This window comes from Centruroides sculpturatus, unplaced genomic scaffold (genome assembly GCF_000671375.1).
Source record: "Centruroides sculpturatus isolate CEXI.00-Female unplaced genomic scaffold, Cexi_2.0 scaffold40, whole genome shotgun sequence".
Lineage (NCBI taxonomy): Eukaryota > Metazoa > Arthropoda > Arachnida > Scorpiones > Buthidae > Centruroides > Centruroides sculpturatus.
In genome coordinates, this window is record NW_019384602.1 from 206185 (window position 1) to 216609 (window position 10425).

General features: G+C 28.4%; 1 protein-coding gene across 1 annotated transcript; it reads left to right on the plus strand.

The window, feature by feature from the left end:
• Positions 1 to 2526: 2526 nt before the first annotated feature.
• Positions 2527 to 5414, plus strand: LOC111625026 (dual specificity protein phosphatase 10-like). Its single transcript, XM_023368034.1, has 4 exons — positions 2527 to 2665; positions 3481 to 4045; positions 4126 to 4455; positions 5059 to 5414. Exons 2-4 carry the CDS (start codon positions 3502 to 3504, stop codon positions 5301 to 5303), a joined length of 1119 nt encoding a protein of 372 aa, XP_023223802.1. The 5' UTR covers positions 2527 to 2665; positions 3481 to 3501; the 3' UTR covers positions 5304 to 5414.
• The last annotated feature ends 5011 nt before the right edge of the window (positions 5415 to 10425 follow it).

The window sequence follows — 10425 nt, forward strand, 5'->3', positions numbered from 1 at the left end:
AAAAAAAAAAAAAAAAAATGATTTCATCCGGTCCCAAATTTAAAATATGTTTATTGATATAACTTGTTTGACATTCTTTAAAAGCGTGAAAATCGGGGTCAAACCACGTGTCTCACCCCAATTTTTAAAGATGTCATTTTGGGAGAGAGATTCGAACAACTCAGCGAAATGTAATTAAAGAAAATCGGAATTAGTAACGTTTACATAAAAACATGAAAAAAAATTGAATAGAAATGGTTTAAATTTGGCATATTCAAGATTATTTTTAACTCTTTATATACTAAATATAAAGAGTGACGCTAAAGATTCCCATTATAGTTAAATTATTTGCAATGGGTATCGGATTTAAGTTCGAGTTTAATAACCTTTAGACCTTACGTGCTTTGCTTTCGCGTTAAAAAAAAAAAAATGCTATAAGCAATCAATAATTATAAAATAAAAAAAAAAAAAATTGTTTGTTAGTAAAGAATCGAAGAAGCTATAGAATAAGAAAATAAGCTTATTTTAACGTAAACAATATACCAATTACTTTCTATTCTGAATCGCTTTCCTTAAATTGTTTGTTTAAAAATAAGAGAGAGAGAGAGAACGATCACAAACAATGAGTCATAATATTAAAATGAGCATTTTTCTGGGGTCTTTTCATTGACCGGAGTGAATGTCCTTGACGTCATTAGTGACGTCGAACAGAGCTAGTAGGACATGACCGTAATCAGCAAGAGTAAGATTCCAAAAAGCTGAAACGGCGATGTTTAGCTAAGCAACATTTGCTCCAATGAGAACAGAAACAGATGTAGGTCTGGTTATTTAAAGGGAATGCTTTCTATTTGTAACGTCGTGAGTCACTTCGTTACACTTTTAAAAACGATTCGAGACTGTAGTTCGTTACTATATCACGTGATGAAGCGAAGAGAAGATGGGGAGGGGAGGAAATACTTTCGGGATAACTTGACTACATTAATCATTTAAAATAAAATAAAATAAAATATTGCATTCTTCAACCTTTTATCAGTAACTCTTAATATTATTATTGACAAAAATTTATATTAATTAACTTATCTCTCTCTCTATACGTAATATATCTTATCGAGTTGTTTTAACATTACAGATGAAATATTGAGCAATTTTTTTTTTTTTTAAATTAATAAACTTTTCATCTATTACGTAAGTCTCTCAAGATTAAATTTATCTATAATTCGTGTAAATAAATCTTGTTTACTTTTAAAAATCAATAAATCTATGCTATTTACATCGCCAGCATTTTAATACTTTTGCATTTATAACGTAATATTTCTTAATTAAAACAAAGTAATATTAATTTACTTAAAAACATTTTAAAATTTTATTATTCGTGTATATTTTTTCTCTCTCTTATTTAGCCAAAGTTTGTTATAATTAAACTTTCCTTCTTATCCTAAAATATTTATTATGAAAATGTCTTAACTGTTGTTATTAAGGTGCAAAATTTAATTTATTTTATAGCATTCATTTACGAATTTAATTCAATAACTAATCATTTTAAATATATATATATATATTGTTTTCTTTTTATTATAAAAATATGAAATAATTTTATACTGAAGCACAGCTACCTTATATGCAAAGACAATGCTATTGCGTGGGGCCTGAATTCAAGGTTATTTAATCGAAGACCCTAACTAATATTTTTATATAAATATATCCACTTCTATAGTATATTAATTTTAAAGGAGAAAAATTAAATTATTACGGTATACTTTTTAATCCTAAGGATAAATAAAGTATGTTTTTTTTTTATTTATTTTTTCTATGAGATTACTTTGATTTGAAAATAAATTTAGTATTAGAATTTTATAGTTTGTACGTTTGTATTTTCAATGTATATATATATTCTATGTACATGTAGAAAAGTTTTTATAGTTTTTCTACTAATTCTTCTACATTATTTCCTATAGATTTATAGGAAATGTATTCCCTACAGAGTGTATTTAACGCAACTATATACATCATAGTAGTAGTAAATAAAAGTATTTGTATTTATTATGAAATTATTTTAATTAAATCAAACAAGCATTAGTTTACTTTTTATTGCATTTTAAAATAAATACATAAGCGCAAAAGCGTATTTTTTTTTTTCCTTTTTTTTGAGGTAGAAGCAATGATATCCTTATTAAAACATAAAAATTGAATTATTAACTGGTGGTGTTGTTGTGTGTTACGCAATTGGAATCACCCGGATGATGTCTACTACCTTCGAAAACGGCAATAAAAGTTCTTATATAAAGCTAGATCAATTTTCTTCCAGTTTACATAGTAGCTGCATAAAAATAGAATTTTTCGATAATTCTTTCCTATAATTAAATTAAAGATAAGAAGGAATTTCTTTTCTTTCGGTTGATTTTAAAGTAAAATCGAAATGGCGATTGTTTTTTTTTTTTTTTTTTCCAATGGGCAGGTGTATTAACACATACGCATCCGACTCTAGAAGCGAATGCGTCATAAACCATTCGACCTTGGTCGAGATCACTGTAATCCCGTCATGCATCACGCTCCGTCCATGTGTACAACTGCCAGGTGTGACGTCAGTCGGCGGTATGACTCATCGCGGAAACTGTTGACGTCGCGAAGCAAGATTGAGACCGACTGATTTTCACTGCTTTCTTCTTTCTACCCCTACCACAAAGAGGTAAGTTTACTCTGGTCTTTTCTTGCCAAAATTTTTGTATTTTCGTCCAAACAGACTTTTGGCACCGCGTTAAATTGAAATATCAACAAATGGCCGGTTTGTTTATTTTATTATTTCTAAAAGAATATGGATCGATTATACATTTAAAAACTGAAAAAAAAAAAAATATATATATATATATATGTATTATTTGAGTCGATTACGCATTGGATTTTTGTAGCTAGTTTGTGTAATTAAAGACATTCTTTATATATAAAAGATTAAAAATGCTACCGTTTTTCGACGGATTAAAGAGATTTAAAAAATGGATGGAAATTCTTTTCGAGTGTATGGAGTATAAAGTTGAATTAAATATTATCTAATTTGTCATATAATTAATTAAAATTGCTAAAATAATGCTTAGAAATAAATGAATTTATCTTAAGTTGAAGGCGTTTTGGGTATCGAGATCGAGTCGAATATCCGAAATGATTCAGATATTTGCAAGACGACACTATTTACTAAATAGGGAAACCATCCCGACCATTCGAAAAGTGAAAAAAAAGGCGCCGTTAATCTAATCGTGACATCATAAGTTCTCGATTTAGTTAGAAAGCCGATAATGACCGAAAGATAACCACTACTGATGTCACGCATGACGTCAAACAAACCACTCCCCCTCCAGTTATAATATAAAAAGGATAGGATATAGGACAGAACGTTTAGTGTGCCGTTTTCGCAATTAGTTGTAAGCGATTTTTGCTTATTGTGAAACGTTGTTTTGCAATATCTTTTGTGGGATTAATTGTGTAAGCTGTTGGTTGTTTGATTTCCAGGTGTTTGATTCCAGAGCCTCAATGTCTGGCGCAGCTCAAGTTCAGTTATCTCCCAGTATGTTCGAATTTAGCGAAGGAAGGAGGCAACGTCTTCATCTGACGCTCAATCGTAATTTCTGTTGTAACGGTTACCGACCGTCGTCTCCCGTTCACAAGAAGTGTAGAATGGACACGGAACAATGCAACAACAATAGAAACTGGATAAAACAAGTGCGTTTAGTGAACTCTTCCGAATTATCCGACCGATTAAGAAACTTTAGAAAATCAGTCGTACTCATCGATTGTCGTTCGTTTTTGTGTTATAACTCCAATCACATTTTGGGTTCTATTAACCTTAATTCCACTGACAGAATTAACAGGAGGCGATTACAACAATGTAAATTACCTTTGTGGGATTTCGTTACGTCAAATGAAGGAAAGGAAGTGTTGAAAAACTGTTGCGGAAAGGAAATAATTGTTTACGACGATAACACGACGGACTTAGATAAATTACTCTCAACTAATTCAATTTCTCTATTAGTCAATGCGTTCTACAATCAAGGTTATAACGTATCCATCTTAAAAGGTAAGCCTTTATTTATTTATTTATTTATTTATTTATTTACTCAGTAACCTTTTAATTTCTAAGCATTTTAAAATAATTAGGTGGCTGGCGTGAATTTTATAACTGTAACCGAGATCTATGCTTTCAATCCGATGATATATCTCCTTCTACGGTACCATCTCCTAGCTGCGATAACGCCGTAGAGACTATCCACGCTTGTCCAATTCTGCCATTCCTCTACTTAGGCAACGAGAAGGATGCTGCAGATTTGACGACGTTAAAACGCTTAGGGATAACTTATGTGCTAAACGTAACGGCGGATCTCCCCGATCATCAGTCGGCGGATGGAATCAAATTTAAACGATTACCCGCTTCCGATAACAACAATCAAAATTTAAAACAATACTTTCAGGCAGCATTTGAATTTATAGGTAGGTTTCATCCTATATATTTTTATAAAATAATTATATATTGTAAACCTTTTAAGCTCCATTTGAGATTTTAATAACGTAGAAGCACCTAGGTATTTTTAAAAAAAATATATATATTAATATCTTATTATTAAAGTATAAAATGTAGAAATGTATATAGTGCCATATATTTTTATTTTAAAATATATATATGTGTGTGTGTAATAGTGATTCAATGGCTCCTAATGGTTGTATGTGTACTACATCTGGTTTGGTTGTATGAATCATCGCCCATGTGTCCAACAAATGAAGAGAGAAATGCCAAACAGATGTAGCTGTTGAGCAAAGAATGAGAAATTAGAAAATTGTTATCTAATTCAATTTACATCGGAAAAATTTAATAATAATTAGTATAAAAATATTAAATGTATTCGTTAACGTAGCATTTAGTAAAATTNATGCCAAACAGATGTAGCTGTTGAGCAAAGAATGAGAAATTAGAAAATTGTTATCTAATTCAATTTACATCGGAAAAATTTAATAATAATTAGTATAAAAATATTAAATGTATTCGTTAACGTAGCATTTAGTAAAATTCGTATATTTTTATTTGTTTTCTTTCAGACGAAGCCAGAATGAAAAACTGCAATGTTTTAGTGCATTGTCAAGCAGGCATTTCTCGTTCGGCTACAATTATCATCGGTTATTTGATGCATCATAAACTCATGAATTTGATCGACGCTTATCGATTAGTAAAGAGAAAAAGACCTATCATATCACCTAATTTAAATTTCATGGGACAATTATTCGAATTAGAACAATCGTTAAAAAGATCTCCGAACGAATGCGACAAACCAAGAGCCTGTTGAATTTTTTAGTGAATACAGCACGGCTTAGTTTTATTATTATTATTATTTTTTTTTCTCAGGACTTTTTCATACACCTCCATCATCGCTGACTAGTCTATTATCTCACGATCTCCTCATACATGTAGAAAAGTTTTTATAGTTTTTCTACTAATTCTTCTACATTATTTCCTATAGATTTATAGGAAATGTATTCCCTACAGAGTGTATTTAACGCAACTATATACATCATAGTAGTAGTAAATAAAAGTATTTGTATTTATTATGAAATTATTTTAATTAAATCAAACAAGCATTAGTTTACTTTTTATTGCATTTTAAAATAAATACATAAGCGCAAAAGCGTATTTTTTTTTTTCCTTTTTTTTGAGGTAGAAGCAATGATATCCTTATTAAAACATAAAAATTGAATTATTAACTGGTGGTGTTGTTGTGTGTTACGCAATTGGAATCACCCGGATGATGTCTACTACCTTCGAAAACGGCAATAAAAGTTCTTATATAAAGCTAGATCAATTTTCTTCCAGTTTACATAGTAGCTGCATAAAAATAGAATTTTTCGATAATTCTTTCCTATAATTAAATTAAAGATAAGAAGGAATTTCTTTTCTTTCGGTTGATTTTAAAGTAAAATCGAAATGGCGATTGTTTTTTTTTTTTTTTTTTTAAATCANAAAAAAAATTCATTTCATAATTGTAATTCAAACAAATCGCACACGACATTAACTAAATGTACGATAACGAAAATTAATCCGAAAAAAAAGTAAATACAAGTCGACCCCCTATAATACTGTTGATAATTCCGTTTTATATGAATTCCATGTTGTACGAGTCACTTAGATTTTACAAATACGTATGCCGGGCTGTGAATAGCTCACGTATTTGTGAAATATAACAGTGTTATAGGGGGTCGACTGTATTAGATCAAATTTATAATTACAAATTGTATCATTCATTTTTAATTCCGTAATAACGGTATTTAAAATTGAAATTTACGAATCGAAAGTTCGTGGAAAATGATGCAATAATGTAACATTTAGTAGAATCGAAGAGGGTTTTTATCTAAAATTAATTTTTTTTTTTTTTTACTAAAAGTAATGATATAATAAAACAAATATATTATTAAGGATTAATCTATAAGACTTTAGAATAAATAATATTAATTTTTACATAGTTTTTATTGTATGTTTCGTGTCGATCTTCGGTCGTAAAAGTTCAAATATAAAACTAGATTTATACCAGTATTATGTTAATTAAATTTCCCCCCCAAAAAAAACAAATCAATTTAGTTGATTTGGAAGAAATTTCATTTTATGTTCTATTTCTTTTAAAGCCAAGAGAGTTTCTTAATTTCCCTATTACGAATACAGTCGAGATTCTCTTTCAAAAACTTTAATATAGAATAATTAAATATTTGGATACCTTTATAAAAACTGTTAATTATGACAATACTCCTTATTACACATTTCTAAGTGCATATTAAGGACACACAAAGGGAGTGGATATGCTGTATACCTATATATAACAATATGTAGGAGGATACGTTGTATCAATATATATATAAATTATTATTATTGGTCTTATAATAATATTTTCCGTTATAATGAAGGGGGAAAAATGATTTATTAAATAAAATAGACATTTTTTCTTATAGGAAATTATATTAATTTATATGTTAAACTAATGAGATAAAAGAATAGGCCTTATTTATACACCTTTATTGTATTTTTTAAAAGAAAACTTAAAGCGATTATTAATGTTAACATTATAATTTTTTTAATAGAATCAAAAATTATTCATATAATAGATGAGGATAGGCCTTATATACAAAGTCGAGAGGGTGAAATTTCAACAAATTGCATTGTCATCACAGATAAGTGAATCTGTTATGTTTCACTCCCTTCATCTTAACAGAAGCGGAAAATAAGCTTCTGGAAGAATTACAACCGCCAGCAACTCGTGGTACAAGAAGAGAATGAAATTTTAATAAATTCTATTATCATTTCAATTAAATACATTAAATTAATACAAGAAAAATACTTTATATATTTTCCTTAAATTAACTGATTTAAAATCAATTGTATTTTATAATTCGGAGAAAGAAGATATTAAGAATTTATTTAAATGTTTATTTTAAAGAAAAATTACAAATATTTTAATAATCAAAATCCGACTAATTGAATATCATTTGTAGCAGGGATGCATTAACGCGTGGACGTATCTTCCCATAGCCGGGGGCTCACCTTTATCTCATTAGTATTTTTGTTCTATGATCTGTATCTGTATAATGCCTCTAAGGAAACTGAACCGAATGCCTCAGGAGAAGTGAATAACTTGTTTTATAATATTAAAAAGTTTAGAAATTTATTCAAAAATGTCACTTTTAACGAATAAATTTGCACTTCAGCGAAATAAATATTTAATAATAATTTATCTAATTTCAATAGTTATTAGTTTTCATGAGTTTGGAAATAATGATAATAATCAGTATATGTTAATTACTGTTATTATTTGCTAATAATAATAATAATTAAAAGGCGTTTGAATATTAACAAGTATTAAAATATCATATAATTATTGATCCACTCTCCCCTCTTTTAGTTATTCAATTACCAAGTTCATCGAATATCTAATCGATAAACTGACACATTAGCAAAATTTCAATCAATAATATTACTTATATAGGGCCTATATTATTTAAATATTGGCTATATAAATTCTGTTATTACAGCTGAACAAATCACATAATATTGCAAATAGTGATAATATTATATTTACACTTCAGTTAGTTTTTTTATGCACCCAATTTATTCATCCTTGTCTCTGTTTACTATACTATTGTTCGATATTTCAAAAATATTTTCTCAAATGAATCAAGGATTTCCTGAATTTTTACGTGAAACTACTAAACAAAGAGGGGGATATTTTAGTTTAGTTTTAAAGTTAACAACGACTCGAATGAATATAAAAACACCTCGCCCCTTATTTCGTATGATGAATTCCGATTCATTAATATTAGACGTGGGCATGTAAATATGTTGTTTGAATCCTGAAAAGTAAGAGATTTCCCACACGCTGTTTTAGTTATCAACCTCCACCGATGATGAAACACAAATCCTACAATATTAATTCCATAAATAGATTATATAAATAGAGACGAATCTGAAGAGAGATATTTTCCCATTATTCTAATTTTAGTGTTTCTAAGTTTTTCGTTATTTTTAACGTAAACTATATTTTCATCGCGTTTTTTTTTTTTTTTAAAGATTTTATTTATAGTCGACCCCCTATAACACTGTTGATTATTTCGTTTTATATGAATTCCATATTGTACGAGTCACTTAGATTTTACAAATACGTGAGCCGTTCACTGCCCGGCACACGTATTTGTAAAATCTAAGTGACTCGTACAACATGGAATTCATATAAAACGAAATAATCAACAGTGTTATAGGGGGGTCGACTTGTAATTAATTATACGTTTATTTCATTGTTTTTTATTTATTCGTAAGTCGGATTAATCATATATTTATTGACATTGTTCGCAAGTGTTACTTTGATGACGAATGATTTCTCTTGAAACATTACCCACTAATGTGACATTTTTCTCCTTACCGTTCTATCTGAGAAAAATACGGCATTGTCGATAGAAAGGCGCGTCAAATCTCTCTCTTACAAAGAAAATAAATCATGTGAAAAGATGAAAGAACTCAAAGAGATTTCCGAATGTTAGCTTGTAAGATACAAGAAATTCCTATGTTTAAAAAGGTTAATAAACTAGAAATCACTTTCTACGTTTGAAAAAGCTCGTTTACCAGTTAAAAGTAGGCTAGGCCCCTGTTAAGAGAGTAGAAATAAATAAAATCTACCTTTGAATTTTTAATGCCAATAATTTTCATACAATTCTGGTATTTCTGATTCTTAAATTTTACACGAATTGGCAGAATTAGTAAGTAATTCTTAAAGGGAAAAATGATGAGAAATTCGTGTTAATAAAACCGAAAAAATCATGTTCGAATACTTAGAAATATTAGTGTATTCAGCAAAAAAAAAAAGAAAATATATTCAGCTTACAACTAAATGTTGCTACCTCTTACGGGTAATGTACGGTATTGTACTTGTAATATTGATTCTTCGACCCAGTTCGTTGCCTCAGTCAGGAGTCATAACTTGCGTACAATAAGTGCAATACCAATCAATAAAAAAGTAACCCGTTAAGTATGTCTATGAATATATTATTAATTAGATAATGATAATGATTAATATTAATTATATTTACATAATAACATTATCTTTATTGAAAATAAACCTGCAGTTTTATTTTATTTATTTATTTATTTTTTTAATGGGTTTGAATTACATCGTGCCTTAAAATTTATTAGTAAACAAATGTTACAGATCACAGACTTCAGTTAAGTAGAATAAAATTATTTAACAAGTTATCTAAAAATGGGTGAGTTCCCGCATAAACAGAGATTCTAATCCAACCGGTTAGTGAGAAAAGTAGTAAAGGTAATCCCGGAAATCAGCACTCATTTTCCCTATTACATTCTACTTTGAAATGACTATATTTGCATTATATTGCTTAAAAAACTGTCACGAAATTATTAAAAAATTCAAACATGTTTACAAACAGATATATTTCTTACACAGGAGAAAGAATTTTCGTACTATAAATAGTCTTATTATATAAAAACATATATAAAATATGCCATAAATTCTCTCAATATGAGAAATTTTCTTTAAATATATATTAAGTATTCGATACAGTGTGAGAAAAAGAACAAGAAGAAACTTTTATTGTATAGTCTAAGGGTCTCAGGGGTCCTCAAACTAATCATTTATAAGAAAATATTTCCCCCAAAAAATTCTCTCAAAGAAAAAAAAAACCCTAATTCGAATTTGCCTGATCCTCACGAAACTATAACGTGCCACTGTATAGTCTTTCATTTTTTGTGGATATATTTAAGTATTTTTAAATAAAATATATTATAAATTTTAGTTAAGTTTTTTAATATTATAAAATAGTAGCATTTTTTTTCCTTGATTTTTTATAAGTCTATATTGTAAACAATAGGATAAGATCGAGTACAATATTAGAATAGACAATTTCTATGTACGATTA

Coding starts and splice junctions, on each gene's coding strand:
- LOC111625026 (XM_023368034.1), top strand. CDS start 3,502: ATGTCTGGCGCAGCTCAAGTTCAGTTATCTCCCAGTATGTTCGAATTT. Junction 4,046..4,125: donor TAACGTATCCATCTTAAAAG/GTAAGCCTTTAT, acceptor TAAAATAATTAG/GTGGCTGGCGTGAATTTTAT. Junction 4,456..5,058: donor GGCAGCATTTGAATTTATAG/GTAGGTTTCATC, acceptor GTTTTCTTTCAG/ACGAAGCCAGAATGAAAAAC.